General features: G+C 38.7%; 1 protein-coding gene across 1 annotated transcript in view; it reads right to left on the bottom strand.

Annotated features, from left to right (window-relative positions):
- ROS1 (ROS proto-oncogene 1, receptor tyrosine kinase) overlaps positions 1–9,654 on the bottom strand; it is a 68,494-nt gene extending 58,840 nt beyond the window's left edge. The window contains exons 1-7 of the mRNA XM_053938540.1: positions 9,532–9,654; positions 7,798–7,851; positions 5,892–5,951; positions 5,193–5,219; positions 2,315–2,375; positions 1,573–1,721; positions 259–397 (exon numbers count right to left, since the gene is read on the bottom strand). Coding sequence (XP_053794515.1) covers positions 259–397; positions 1,573–1,721; positions 2,315–2,375; positions 5,193–5,219; positions 5,892–5,951; positions 7,798–7,851; positions 9,532–9,654 — 613 coding nt within the window. The remainder of the gene's footprint in view (positions 1–258; positions 398–1,572; positions 1,722–2,314; positions 2,376–5,192; positions 5,220–5,891; positions 5,952–7,797; positions 7,852–9,531) is intronic.
- Between the last annotated feature and the right edge of the window lie 6,694 nt (positions 9,655–16,348).

Here is a 16,348-nt window from a genome sequence, read left to right as displayed (position 1 = left end):
TGTGCCCTCACAATTTTGTCCATGTACTTTTCTGTGCTTGCTTTTAAAATCAAAAGCAGGGAGAAGCCCTAAATCTTCTAGGTCAAACAAAAAGAACCTATAGTTTTTTTTAGTTTGGTCTTCTGCAGCTACCCAAGAGACGACACACACGTGATTCTAAAGATTAGGCACCAAAGTTTTCTGCCAAAGAAACAACATTGAAACTCAAATGTTTCTGTTAAGGTCCTGAAAGATGGAATTAATAGTGAAATTCATTACCTCCAAAAGCATGTGTCCGGTAGCTGGGGCTAGGTGGAGAATGGAGCTGCAGCTGAGACGTAATGATCCAAACTACTTGAAACAAGTATTCTGTGAAGGCCTGAAGGTCTTTGACAGTAAATGAAGTTTCAGACACTACCTAGATAAATGCACAAACACAACTGGGCTTTTCCTTCCTCCAGCTGCAGCTACTATGTAGGGTATTATGAGGGCAAAAGAGGTCTCATACAACAACATACATATTTCAAGATAAAAATGAGCAGCATCCTAAGTTTAATTAAGAGGAAATTCTAAAAATTATTTTCAACATAGACATTGATTTTCCATCTCTTCAGAACATTTTCTCTTCTCTTTCCTCAGAACATGGCACCAATTCTCAGTAATGAGCAGGTGGATCAAAGGATTGATGCAATGTAATAGTAAATTTTAAGAAAAAAGTACAAAAAAAAAAAAAAGCTGAAATAGTAGCATATTACAACCAATGTATTTGAAACATCTACCACAGGTTTCAGATACAAAGGATCCTAGTTACACTGAAATATTTATTGTCTGAAGTAATTGCTCCCTATTATTTCATCAATGATTCATTCAGAATAACTTCCTGCTTAACAAATTATCTTTACCTTTGATTTGTGGCACCAACTTGTCATGCCCTGTAAATTGGTCCAATAGAGATGATGGCAAGATTACAAGTGTACAGGTGACGCAAAAGAACAAATTATGAGAATAACTCTACTGAGTCAGAACAAAGGTCTTTCTAGCCAAGTATTGTGCTTTGACAAGAACCAAAAAAAAATTCTCTAGGGGAATGTATTAAAAAAAGAGAGAAGAAAGCCTAGAGCCATACTTCTCCTGAATATTCTCATTGGCATTTCACAAGCATGACTCAACATGAAACAATGGGAATATTTGCATTTAGTAGAACTTGATATTTTCTCTGCTAATTTTTCCAGTCACTTTTCAAACCCTATTTAGTAATTTTAGCAATTTTAATATTCAGGAGTTTAAATTTAGCAATTTAACATCCACACATGCCAGGAAATAGCTGAACATTTCAACTACCCATTCAGTGAGGAAATAGTTTTGTTAGTTTTGAACCTACTACCTGCTAGTTTCCATCAAGGTCCCTAGTTCCTATATTAGAGGAAATGGGGAATAATCCCCAGCTTCTCAGCTTCCCCATGCCACTCATGATTTTGAGTACTCTTTCGTGTACCTAACATATTATCCAATATCTTTCTAAAAAAAAAAAAAAAAAAAAGAGCACAGAAGAGCCAATTTCCTTGCAAAGTAAAAGCAGGTGTCCTCCCTTACCTCTGTGTACCTCCAGTCACCAGGGAGCTTGTTGAACTTCCACTGGATAACATATTTCACCCCAGAGATGTTAGCTGCCTTCCACCCTAATGTGACACTGTGGTTTCCAATGACAGATGCAAATGGTGCACTTGGTTTGTTCAAGTAGCCTGAGGGGAAAATACAATATAACAGTAAGAAAAAGTCTTTCATGGCAATCCCTGCATCTCAAAGGTAAAAACCTCTTACCTCACACACTTAAAAGCTGCAAAGCCCATAAAAACACATAAAAGAATATATTGGAAATGTTGCTGAGTAACTCATATGGCATTTTAAAGACAGTTTGATAAGTCAGATAGAAATGGGCCACGTTCATTGTGAGCAATTGTGACTACTACCCCATACTTGTATAAGTGCATTTTTAGTTACAGCTACTTAGTAAAATTTTTCTGAACAGAAACATAGAGAAGGCATGAGAGACTTCTGAAAATATTTTCAAAGGGACTATTTCAATAGCACTGTATTGGCCCAAGGTATCGTCTTAAACAGTTGAGACTGGTCTCAAAAAGTCTTATGTCCATGAAAGGGAGGGAAAAATGTTTTACTCCAATACTCAGTGTATGTATTAAAAGAAAAGAATGGTAGTTTTCTGATTAATGAAAATACTCAAGACATTCCTATTCTTTAAATAAATCCAGATCATAGAACAAGACTATGAATTTATCAGACTGTCAATTGGACACAGGACTCTATTCAGACTTACTTAGTGCTTCAGCTCCATATGCATCCTCTGCACGGCTACAGCCAAACTTACAGGAAACTGTCTGTGTAGGGCACAGAACTCACTGGTTAGCTTTGTGTAAAGGCAAACTTCCTTCCACAATCATGCAGACACATTTTAAATACATACAAATTCTGTGGACATTTTGCAAATACACAAACCCTGTGGAAATAATTACTTTAAATCTAAAAAATAGCACTACCATGAACTCACTCCAAAGATTTTCTTGAGAACCTTTTCATCAACTCACTGAGCCCCGAATTAAAGGTTTCCTCCTTACACACTGTCCCCTTGTGGAAAGCATGAACACGGGGCTACATTACAGTTGGAAATAGACTTCAGTGATTACCATGGAGTTAGGAAGACAAGGTTTTTAGCTAGTTACTAATATATTCCACATGTTGCATTTCACCCTTTCCTGCTTCATGTATTCCCTATGAATGAGGCACATTCTTACAATGTATTTCCAGTGAATTTTCAAAATAGCTGAAATTGGCAATTTTTTAGAGCAGCCATGCCCAATTCACACTTCCTTTTCATCAGCTACTCCTTCTGTTACAGTTGTGCCTACAAGCTGCAAACATAACAAATACCCCAGGGCAGTGAGCTTCACACTGACAACCTAAGAACAGAAAATTCCTGTTTTCAGTTCAGGTAGGGAAGATTAATATAGTGTTATCCTGCTTTTTATGTAGAGAACTTAAGAAGAAGTAGAAACATGTTCTAGGTGGGTTTCAGTAGGTTTAAAATTACATGCAAGACTGAATCTCCTGGAAATCCAAACCTTTTGAGAAGTGGTGATTTGAGCTTTTCTAGGCAGGAAGTTTATTTGGACTCATTTTATTCTGCAAGTTCATTCAGCCTTTAAAATCTTGAAGTTTGCTCCATACAGCAGCAACCTTTCAAGTGATAATCAACATTTAGATAATTCAGAAGCAATTCATTATGGCAAGTGAGGGAAGTTTTTTAATTGCTCTTCCTATGATTTGAGGAAACACACTTCCAGCACCCTATGAAAACTGATAAGACATGTTATTTCAGACAACACAGTTGCAACCAAGACAGATTTGAAAACCTGCTTAGCTGTATATTCCTATATACATTATGTCACATCTAGACATTCAGTGCCAAGTGCAACGACTTATCATTTTTTTCCAATATTTTCATATTCAGAGAAATAAAATAATTCCATGTAAATTATCAAATTATCATCACTGTTAGCAGGTGAAAATTCAGGTATTAGTAGTTATCTAGTGTACAGTGTAGCTTTAATTTATGAGTAATATTTTTTTTTAAGGGGTAGTGTCCCCAGATTGCATGCCGCTTCATAATGCTTTCTGCCTCATTGAACACAGGTATTTCTGAACATTTGTTATTTGTTTTGTTATTCTTTCTTTTGATTTTTGTCTGAACCTGAACCGTGAATGCAATTTTTGCTTGAGGTAAGAGGATTGCTAAGGCTCCTAACCTTAAATTTTGGGGGAAATTTGCCAGCTGCTCTACTTGAGAACAATAAATACTCATATTTTCTCCATACATCAGCAATGTTCTTATATAAGCCACAGTCTGATGTCTTTTCTTGTGACTGTTCCCATGAAATTCAGTGGCAATCCCCTGTTCCTAGGTGGAAGGAGAAATGCTACCAGATTTCAGTCCCAAGGCGGATTCAGACAACAGAATTGAGCTAATGCCAAAGAAAAGTTCCACCCTTACTCCCACTCCTTTGCTCTGCAGGCTGCAATGACCTGATCTTTTGGATGCAGTGACACAGTTTGTGCCTGACATGTGGGTAGTCAAGTCAGTCAGCTGATCCAGTGGAAAGATAATCCCAAAAAAGCCCTTGCAGAGTCAGCATATTTAAGTGGCATATTGTGTGACCAGACGGGCAAAAAAAAAAAAAAAAAAACCAACACAAAAGCAACAAAACCCCCACACTCATTTTATGTTTCTACAAAAGTAATTTGGTTACTTCTTGGACTGTTCCTACACTCCAAAACCCCCATTTAGTGCATTAATAAACCTTTGTCATCATCATAATTGGATAGACTAAAAGCTATTTAAAAAAAAAAATCCTTTCAATCAAATGTACAGGTTGCCAGTGGGTTTGTATTCTACTCATTACTCTCTCCAGCTTCTCCACCACCGCCTTGAAATGTGTTGCTTCCATCTGGGATCAGCCTTCATCCTGAGGTCTCAGGATGAGACAGTGCCAAACACAATCTTTCAATCATCTCATCCCCATCCTATCCTATCCTACACTCTACGTTCATGCTGAAAACGCCCATCTCTTTACCAGCACTTTGTTGACCCATACTCATCACTGTGAACACCAGTCCATCCACAGCACTCCTTGCTTGAGGTCTCTTTCTAAGGGGCCACATGTTGCCCCTTACTGAATTGCATTTTATTTCATTTAGGCTCTATCCAGGCAAGAGTTTTGTCTTCTAGCTCCCACTCTTTGTTTCCACTTCTAGCCAAGCTGGTATCATACCAGCCATAACAAGTATTCTCTCTGGATAGTCTTTAATGGAATTAAAGAAAAACTGGATAAACAACACTCTTCGGAGAGCGTAGTTTACATAAGTTTACATGGTTTACATAAGTCTGTCCTGCTTCATAATAATGAGATTAGTTTGCTTTCTTTACAGCAATGCTCTTTGTCACACAGCAGTTTTTAATGCAAACCTGTCCTTAGTCATCATGCTGAAAAGTAACTCATTCTTCAGCTTTAGGGAGTACAAAACAATTACACCCGAACTGATAAGTTTTGTATCTACACTGTATTTCTTACCACTGTGTGGACATAGCAATCACTGAAATAGTGATTTTTTTTGTACTGCTCTGATAGCATTTAACTTACCTCACATGCTCTAGTGTATGTCTCATTCTGCCAAGAAACAAATTAATAAAATGTGGGGTCAGCATAAATATAATGACAGAGTATTTCAAACAGATAATACCAATTTATTAGAATTTCTTACAGTGAAAGTACATTACAAAACCTTATCACTGGCAAATAATGAAAGAAGGAAAGCCCACACTTGAAAAACAGAAAGTCAGCATTAGAGTGATGCTAAGGTTGAATAAGATTCAGGTGTTCAAGAGATGCAGAAAAATTAGAAGTTTAAAAGCTATCATGGCAGTTTTCCCAGACCAATGCTAGTTCTCAGCCACCTGATTTAGTAAAAACAAGAAATCAATCTACTGAGGGCCATGTGCTTCATTTACATCTGCATGCAAGTCTGAAACAGCCCCAGCAGAGTAAAATCCTGAGAAGCACTAGTGCATTCTCACTGTTTAAAAATCTGTGTTGAGCTTAATGAACTGGAAAATATATATATTCTGACAAACTCAATGAAAACTTTTGATATTAGAGGCAACTTGAATAACAATTACTAATTTTCCAAAACAGAATTTATAAGGGAGAGAGAAAAAATGCAGACATTACATCTTTTCACAGAAACACTGCTCTGATTGGATTTTGAATGTCTGCCATTGGATACAATACTTGACAGGCTGGAGACAAGTGTTATAGAGCCAAAGCTCAGGTAATACTCACACATTTCAGTGGACAGTCAGTTTGCACGGTTGCATTCCAAAACTGACATCCCTGTGTACACTGCAAAGACAGAGGATGGCTTTAAAAATGACTTTGAAAGCAGAATTCCAAAGGCAAGGGTTACTCCAGCAGTAGCGATACATTAAAGGTACATATGGGTATTGTAAGTACTCAGATCCTACAGTAAGAGAGTTATGTTGTATAGTGTCCTTCTCCATGTAAATCCAAATGCAAAGTAAAACAAATTCAGTCTTGTTCTGGGAATGAGTTTACTCAGCCAGCTACGATGTGGCAAGCACTCCCACCATCCCAGCTTTGTTTTACCACTTGCTCTCTGTGCAGAAGCAGCAGATATGCATTGTGCAGGACAGCAAAGCACAGAGGAAAGCTGTTCAGCACAAGCACTCCCATATGTGCTTGCCAATAGGCATTGGCTTTATGAGTTTTCAGAGAAATAATAAATATTATGTTGTTCAGTTTTGATGTTGGACCTCTCTTGTTTATTCTGTCCCATCTACTTCTTAGTGATTGTGATGGTTTTTCTTTTTAAAGGGAAGCTGGAACAACTTTAGAAGCAGAAGACTGATACTGAGTGTTGCAAAGCCTCATGAAAAATATAGTGAAAACTTGATAACACTGAGCAAAGATACTCAGTAACTTAAACAGGTGAGTCAACCTTGCTATGTATTTAGTGACAAGGAAGACTTTTATGGTCCCAGCATCATAAATGGCCCAGCGTCACTAGATACCAGGTGCTGAGTGGCTGCTTGCCACTAGTCTGTGGCAAATTCTCCACCACTCTTCAAAGAATATGTATAATCACTGATACTGAAATTGGCAGGAAAAAACTTTCTAACACAATCGGAGACATTAGAAAGCAGGCATTCTTTATCTGTGCAGGACACGCAGAAAGATACCTCCTTATTTCTGTGTGTGTTGTGAGACATTACAACAAAGTATTTATCTACTATAATCATACCTATAAATTGTGTTTCTTATCTAATACATAAACATCACTTTCCTAGAGCTAATTTCCATGTATCTGCCTCCTACTGAAGTCCTGTTATGGTCCTGAAGGTTTATCAAGTGGGGTCTCTGGTGGCCATATTCACTGAATGCTTCAATATTAAAGGTGACTTTTCCTTGAACTTTTTCTTTGGGCATGAGCTGCTGGTTCTTGTTACATAATTTGCAAAAACCCCAATGTAGTCCTTTTTATCAGTTTCTCCTGTGGTTCCAACCATGCTTATCATCCTGCATGCATACCTTTACATCCCTTTATCTTTTTTTTTGCCAGTTAGTCTTTAAGCTTTATTCAGCAGCCTATTGAGGGAAGCTGAAAATTTTTATTCTCTATGTTATTTATCACCACCAGCTTGAATTGCATTTGCAGTCTGAACTAGGAAATCAGCTAAAGTCCTCCAAGAATGCTCCTATGAAAAGCTCAGGTTAAACCCCCGTGAAAGACACAACCATTTGAAGTCTTAGAGAACTCTAAATGTTCAACAATTATAAGTTTTCTTACACTGAATCACTGAGAAAACTAAATAAACTACTCAACTGTACAGAGGAAACTGAATAAGAAAGTCTTAATGATTTGCATGTTGGAGGCAACACTAGTTTTGACTCATTGTCTCAAAAATGAGAGGTTATGCACTTTGTAGATCACAAATGTGAACATAACTCACAGGAGAGATCATCACCCTTTACACATTTTCTTTAAATAAAAAATATAGCCATGTCTTTAATAATTTGGACCAAATCTACCCACTCAACTTAGTGACATGCTAGACAGGCAACTGTGCACATTTTCATGAATTCTTTGAAAATATGATCATTGTACCAATTGTACTCAAATTGTAGGAACATAAAATGTCAGTAATTAACAAAGTAAACCATTACTCACCGCTCCAGTGATGTCACTAACATTGCAAAGGTTAGTAATTCCAAGTTCTCCTTCCTGTAGGAAAATATATCATTTTTTAAAAGACTCAAAATATTTCCCCAAAATTCTTTGATTAAAACACACTAAGTCATTGGCTTCTTGTAAACCAAATTTTCTTTGGCTGATGCTTCCTCATCTGGAGAAATTTATTGTTGATAAGTAGCTTCTCACTTGATTTCCGAGATACCATCAAACAAAGACATTGGCAGAATCAGTTAATGTTAGTCAATCTGCGGTAGGAATTTGGCTCTTACCTTCCCATTCTGGTTCACTGAGTCAATAACAAATGCTTCACAAATATGTTGGGCTTAAATGACAAAGCCAAGTGGCTTTGACCTCTTGGGAGCGGAAAGACCTTTCTTCAAGCTAAATGCCTTTGTCTGGCCACCTTTTGAAGGAGTTTTACACAGCCATATGGTGATCGCAGCCACCCTTCCTCTCCTGCCAAAAGTGCTCTCCAGCAAACGTGCCTGCTTTTTCACATCATTCAAAGTGTGCAAAACCTATCACTGTCACTGAAGTGCAAATGATTTGAGACAACCTTAGAGAAGCTGAATGGCAGCTCATAAAATTCTGACCTGAAACCAGGTAAGAGCAGTCTTAAAAAAACAATTCTCTGGAAGAAATTTTCAGCACGTTGGGTACACCATGAAAATAGTGAGAATCAAAGCTGTCACCAAAAAAAAAAAAAAAAATTGAACACAACAAGTAGACCAAAGGAGAAAAATAAAATCTACAGCTTTCATACTCAGAGATTATATTTTTCACACCTGAATCAATACATTCACTGAACATAAATGTGATTTTCCTGTCTTTCAAAGCTGAAAGGAAGAGCAGCTGATTTCTTATTCTGAATTAATTTAAACTCAAATCAAAGGATCCCCATTAAAGTTATCATTGCATGATAGGTTTCCATCAGGGAAGACAATTAACTCTTTGACTGGTGCAAGAGCTTCAAATAGTTTTAAAGGAACTGTCAGGGAAGTGTATGAAATAAAGTAGAGTAGGTGATAGTTCGCTGCAGCAGGTTTCCACAATTAGCACCAAGGCACAAAATGTCTTTTTTACAAAGCAAAGCTACACAGTGCTCTAAAACACATCAACATGTTTCTGGCAAATAGAAGCAAGGAGGCAACTCCTGAAGGCAGAATAATTGTCTAGATTTCAGAGGTTTTGCTTATCTTTGTCTTGCATTCATAGAATGTATTTCACACTATTCCAAGGAATATTAAGTATAAAACTAAGGATCTGACGGCTAATTTTAATACTTACAGAATTACCCACAATTTAAACCAGGTAACGTAAAAATTAAGCTGCAACTAGGTTCAGGATAGCTGTGTGTGTCACAGAAAGAAAATTTCTTGTGACTTTTCAGCTTTCCTCGATTATATAACAGAAGTCCTGGACTAGACTGAAATGAATTAATAAAGTGAATAAACTGAAAGAATAGAAGTTTATCTTCCCCACCCTCCAGGGTTTTAGCATTTATAGTAACTGCATGCAGTCAGAGTAGTGGGATTTTTTCCTTACCAGATTCCACAAATTCAAATGTTAAACATTAATTCTCAAACTCTGCTCTTAATAAAACACATTCTTTAGAGAAATTTTGAAAACACTGACATGTAATATGAAGTTCTTACAGTGCTAACAACAATCTGTATTTCAAAAGACTAGGTACAGGTTTTGAAAACTTACCAGGTTACTTGTACATAAGTTTTGACAGTTCCTTGAGAAAGCACAGTACACTGCAGAAATCCATAGGCAGCAAAACGCAGTAAGCCTTTTTAGAGGGAAAACCCACAGGCAATTGTTCTTCATAACTTAAACAATTTCATCTGGTAATTTGCCTCTTCCCTTGACTCAGCCATACAAACTCCTTTTAGTTTAGGTGACAGAGATACAACTGTGAAATTTCTGCATGTCAGATCATTAAAATATTTTCTGAATCCTTGTTTACACTCTGCTCCTTCAACAACTTCTCAGCTTCCTGGAACATTTGCTTGAAGTTACGCAACCTCTATTTCATAGTTTCTTATTAAGCCACTGAAACAAAAGAGTTGACAAATGAAAGTCAGTGTATCAACTTACACAAATATCATAAACGTAAAAAGGAAACTAAGTGCAATGCTTTTAATCAGGTGCTCCAAGCCACACGGAAACAAGGAAACAGTGGGGAAAAAACAGCCTAATGTTAATTTTGACTAGATTAAGCTATTTCTAAATATTTGCACGTGGATGCAACTAAGAAAATTTGTTGGTGATGATGAATAACTGTTAGAATACCATTGGTTATATCAGACATGGCAAAAATTTTAATTAATTCTTTATTTGAATGCCTGTTTCCAAATGTTCCATTTCCGCATTAAAATACCACACAGAACAGACCCGTGTCTGCCTTCAGATGCAATCTAGACATAAACTAACCAGAGCCAATTTCCTAGGGGTTCACTAGATGAGGAGGCACAATTGTACAAGTAAGTTTGCATCCATATCATGGAAGAAAAATGAAGCTGATAGATAAATCGTGTGTCTGATTTAAAGAGTGGTCAAGAGTCTTACGTAAAGTTGAAGACTCATATTAAAGAGGACCGTGGAAAGTCAAGCCTTAAGCTTGACTTTGACACATCCAGGTTCTGGTCTGTGGTACATCTGTGCTGTACCAGCAGAGATATCCACAGAGTAATTCCCCAGTAGAAGATTGATCCAGCTTACACACACACACCCACACACACACCTATATATATATATATATATATATATATATATATATATATATATATATACAAATGCCATGTTATTTTGTGCATGTGTATTACTCATTACCAATCAAAGGTGCTACTTTATAAATAACACAGAATTTTGATGATCAGTTGAGGCTGGCACATCCTATTATTGCTGCTTAGAGAGGGTACCTGCTTCTCCACCATACCTTTCCAAGCCGCATTCACTTGCCAAGGAAACATTTCTGCAGTCATGCAGCAAAATAGGCCAAGGAACTGGTTAACACTAACCCTGCAACAGCAGAGGTAAATTGGTTGGCATTAACCTGATGCTGTTTTTTTCTGGCTCAGGCTCTAGTAGAATCCCTTGTGCTGTTCTGTCCATGCATTGAAAGGAGTAAATGCACTAAGGCAGGAGGAAAGGGAGAGGAGGAAAGCCAGGCTGGAGACAGACAGTGAATATTGGGAAGAATGTGGCTCAATGTGGTGCAAGGAAGGAAAGGCTTTTAGGACCAGGTTCCTCCCTTTTCTTCCAGTTGCCCTGGGAAGCATTGAGGGGTTTCCTTGTGCATTATCTCAGTCTCCTCACCACTGCTCTACGGAGCTTCCAGATGAGAGTAAGGCACATCTAGTGTGAGAGTTGCTTTCAGCTAAGGGCTTTCAGCTACACAGGTGTGGGGGAATTACCACCCAATTTGCTTGTCACTTCTCCACTCCAGAAGGATGTTGCCCCCACTCCAGCCCATGAGAAAAGCTGCTCAAGAAGGAGCTCCTTAGATCCAGCCAAAATAAGCCAGTTTAGTCTGACTGCTTAAATAAAAGTCTCTGCTAATCCAGCTCATCTTGGCTGAAGAAGTTTCATCAGAGTTCACGTGACCAGCGACACTGAAGAGGAAGCTGATGACAGACAGATGGAAGCTGCAATTTCTTCCTGAAGCAAAGAACTTTGGCTTTGGATAGTTAGGAGATTTAGGACCTTCAGGATTTGGTCTCCAGGACTTTTAGGTCTATACTAGTAAATTCAGTGTACCCACATCAGTACCCTAGCAAGTGGCATGGGATAACCCACATCCACACTTTAAAAATCTCTCATAATCCAAGAGAAGATAGATACAGCTGAAATACCTATGGGCAATGGCCATAGGTTTTAGATTTACTATATCCCAAACTGTTCCCAGATATTATTTGTGCTAGTGCTGATGTGGATTATAATCAGACAGAGGGTTCAACAACTGATCTATGTGGTCACTCGGATTAAGAATGCTGGCTGGCATGGATTTAAATCACTAACTTAGATGCAGTGAAGGTAAAAAAAAATATGCCTAAATTCAAACTTAAAAAAAAATAAATATTTTAATAGCATTTAAATAGTCAATTTTTTAAAAAAATTGTTTTGGATTTTCTTTTAAAAGAACTGTTTGATTGTTAGGATGTCTAACATGTTTTTTCAGGATGTATAGGGAGAAGCACTGGGAGAAGAGAAAGACAGTATCATAGAATCAATATAGTTGGAAAAGACTTCCAAGATCACTGAGTCCAATCTTTGCACACCACCATGCCAACTAAACCATAGCACTAAATGCCATGTCCACAGGTTTCTTGAATGCCCCCAGGGACATGACTCCACCAGGTTAAGAACCAGGTTAACTCCTGATGAGGAATATAATCAAGGTGCATCTTAGTCTGAAGAAAAAGTCCACAGCACCGTAATAATAACAAAACAGTATTTGGCTTTTCAGACAAGGAAATTTGGTTACTATCCAATGCACATAACGAACCCTTTGTAACTGGAAAACTTGGCTGTTACTGATGAGGATAATTCTTGTCAGTGAGTCTTTGCATACTCATATAGGGGTAGTGCACACATGCCTCGCACAAATGGGCTCTAACCATTGCACTTAGTTAATAAAATAGTTATATTAAAGACACTATTCAAACGAACTACTCAAATGGTACAGAAATTTTTCTTAAACTTTCAACACTGTTTTCCACCAGGTGTCACTGTAACATTCCATAAACCACGACTTTCAAAGAAGAAAAGCACTGAAATATCTCCTTTCTTATTTACCTTCCTTTGAACACATTGGGAGAACAAATAGTAGCAGTCACCTGAGTCTTCAGGTTTTTAACCTGAATTTCAGGAATTCTACAAGAAGCGAGCACTTATGGGCTTTAGAAGCCGAACTTTAAAAGGACCGTTTGCAATATCTGTAAATAACAAAGCATTACACGTAACTTTTAAGTACATCACTTCCATTACACTGCACCCTGACATGGAACTAGGGATCCAAATTTTGGGAGATATCATTAATAAACCTAGTCCTTTATATTATAGATCTCCTTACAGAATATAATTATCTCAAAGGGCAGCACGAGGAAGATGTGTTTGCAGACCAGCACACCTGCAAGGGAGAAGACTGAGAATTAAGAGAAAAATAGAGAAAAGAAAACTTGATCACAATTCCCTACCTGGACAGAAGTACATATCAGAGCTCTTTGCAAACTATGGATTCACCTTTCAAGTTCTTTTGAGTATCTTGTAAGAAAAATAGAACTATGTACAGATAAATGGTCAGCCCTGATAGCCATGAGTAAGGGCTATCATACCTTGAGGAGAAACATGTACATTGTTACTGCCAGTAAAGTGAGTAACTAACACCTTTTTTATATCTGAAATTATCATGATCCATAAAAACAAATCTTTCCTGTACAAGAACATGCACAAGACTGTGCATATGTACACATGAATGGTATAATATAAGCAGACAAAGGATCAAAGACACAGCTTTAGTGCTTTGCTGCACTTACAGTAGAAGATTAAAATTATTGGCTCAGGGTGGGTTGACAGCCTCCTCTACCATTCACCCCAGTGCCCAGCCACAGGCTGTTGCACATACAGCCAGAAAGATCAGCTGGGAAACACATTCTGGGCTGCTTAAAGGTTACAGCCCAACGCATTAACATAAACTGATAGCAACTTCAGCTTATTTTAATAGTACAGGACAAAAGCTCTCAAATGGTCAGCTCTCAGCTGATCCAGACCTGGAGTTGTGCCATCATTCCTGCCCTTGTGACAGCAACCTCCATCACAAAGTTTGGCCAAAAAACTCAACATAATACCCACTCCAGCAATCTCATTTTAATCTCCTCCCACATTTGAGTCAGGCACCTAAAATCTCATCAAATGAAACAACTGTCTATGTCCTGCCGCTTAAGCACATCTGTGCACAGTTCCACAAAACAGCAGCACACAGCAGGAATTGGCAGGACAACAAAAACTGAACATGGGATGGCAGGCAGGGGGACACCCAAAGCCCACAGATGTTTGTGTCTAATCTGGGCTGTTTGTGTCCAGTCACACAGCACTAAAAATTCCTTGAAGATAGACCACCGTTCATGAGTCCTATCTTGATGGGAATGAAAGTGGGGAGCAGTGAGAAAGGACAGACTGTCAATCCCTCAACCAGCCTACAGGGCAGAGCAATGAAAAGGAAAATCTCTGCTTTTACTTATCAGTTTCTACCTTCTTTGTTTTGAGGAGGTCATCTTGAAAAATTACTCTGATGTGAAGTACTCAATAAGTGATGATGGAATTTCACTCTTTTCCAAAGATCATAGATTATTCTCATTTTCCCTCCAGCAATGGGCCCCCACTAGATTTTGAATTTCTTAGTAAAGTAAGTGAACAAGGACCCTTAGGGCAAAAAGCTTCCCTCCACTGCCCTGATCTCCCTCCTTCCCCTTTTATTTGTTAGTGCAACTGCTAAGACAGCTGTTTGTCTGGCAATAGCAGCCAGTCGGTCAGGGAGTGCTGTGAACAAACAAGGGAAGGCCATACAAGAGAAACCCCCTGGAGTCTGGCTCAAGATTTATATCTATCTCTGCAGATTAGAAAAGTGGGGTTGGGGGGGGGGGGAGAAACAGACTGTTAAACTGGATCAAATTGGAAAGACAGTCATGCATGAGATCCTTAGCTAAACCAGTCAGGAGACAGGGATTTGCTTCTATTGATCTACAGTAATGATGACTGGAGAAATGTCTCATTAAACGATGCACAATGATGGATTTCAGACTAGGCAAATTTGAGCTGTAGAGATTAACAGGAAGAGATGTAAAAGCTAGGTCAGGATAGAAAAGATAAGGAATGCTAAAAGATAACATGGATCTATAAATACTTTGCTAAAAATTCAAATCTAAAAGAAAAATAATATATTAGGGCTTATTAAACTATGTTTGTGTGATCATCATACACAACATTAGGAGAGACAGTGAGCACAAAGCAACAATAAAAACCCTGCTGTTAAGTAGGTAAAGCTTGCACTTCTTTTTGTATTTTTTTAAAGAGGGTGAGTTGGCAAAGTATTTGCAAAGTTATTTAGTGATTTGTTCAACTGTGTTATCTATTAGATATCTCCTGATTATTATTAATCAAATGTGCTGTCTGAAATTTGAAGAAAACTAAATTTCAACATACACAAGTAGCAGGCAGTGCAACAGTGTGAGTGTAAAATGGCCTGATGCAGGATGTCTGAAGACGATTGCATGAAAAAGATGTGCAAAGGGTTTTAGAGGGAAACAGAAGGAAAGAAGATTGCATACCACAGAGGGAGTGACTTATTGCTCTGAGCATGTAGATCAGTGTGTAAGAAGATACAAAATCAAGATTAGGAGAAAAAGACAAAAGGTGCAGAAGCAGTAGTGCAGATTACACCATCTTCAATCTTTGTAAAGATCTTCAGAATAGTCACGTGTTCAGTTTGCATAAACATCTCCCATAAAAGTCTCTACCTCTAACATCTCCTGGTTTCCATGGCATTCCCAAATACCTGAACATCTTATCTCCCAGTAGTTCCATAAAAAGAAATTGCTTATCTAGCAATCCAGGAGAGAGCCCATCTGCCTTGAGCTCCTTACAGATTGAGAAGCAACAGTGCCCACTATGGAGACAGGAATTAACTGTCTCCAGTCCAGGGACTGGATTTGACCATTGCAATCACCAGCCTGAGAAAGTGTGTTGCTGGACTCTTATTTGGATGCACTGCCCACTAACCTTTTGGTAGGTATCTAGAGTCCCAGTCCTTTTCCCCCCATAAATTCCCACCCTCCTCTTCTTGGCTGAGCAGTACCCCTGGGTACAGGCACTGACACTGGTGCACAGGAACAAGCACAAGCAAGAGCAAACCTCCTGACAGTAGGGGAACAAAATTAAAGATGTTCTCTAAAACACAGGCTTGTTACAAACAGTTGTATCTAATCCCTTCTTTTCTGAGGGAGTGGGAAACATTCCCCAGGAAGACCATAATTAGCTGGGATCTACCATGAGGAGAAATCCTGAGGATGGTAATCCATCACATCATTTCCACCTGCAATAACAGCTAAAAAGGTAAATGCTGTGGGCAAGACAACACTTTGTCTTAACTTGCTAACATGCACCAACACCACAGGCAGCCCAGTCAACCTCAGGATTTATCCTCCAAGGGTTTCAAACCCCTCTGGAACACCAACAGCTGCCATGACTTTAGACAAGTCTGCTCCTTGCCCTTCTAGGTGCAGGGGAAGGCCTGAGCAGAGCTCCATAGCCCCCAGAGATCAATGTGATGAGGGCCAGCCCTGCTGAGCTCCTCCATTGTGAGCCCAATCCCCTGTTATGGGGAACATGGGGCTTGTTCCATTCCCTAAACACAGGTCCCTAGTGACACCCTCCCTGTTGCAGAGAGCCCCAGACGTTCACCCAGGACTAGCAGTGTTTAGGTACCATGGTAGGGGGTTCCCAGGGCAGAACCCATCCCACC

Source organism: Vidua chalybeata, chromosome 3, assembly GCF_026979565.1.
Source record: "Vidua chalybeata isolate OUT-0048 chromosome 3, bVidCha1 merged haplotype, whole genome shotgun sequence".
NCBI classification, from domain to species: domain Eukaryota; kingdom Metazoa; phylum Chordata; class Aves; order Passeriformes; family Viduidae; genus Vidua; species Vidua chalybeata.
This window is presented reverse-complemented; position numbering and strand designations above follow the sequence as displayed.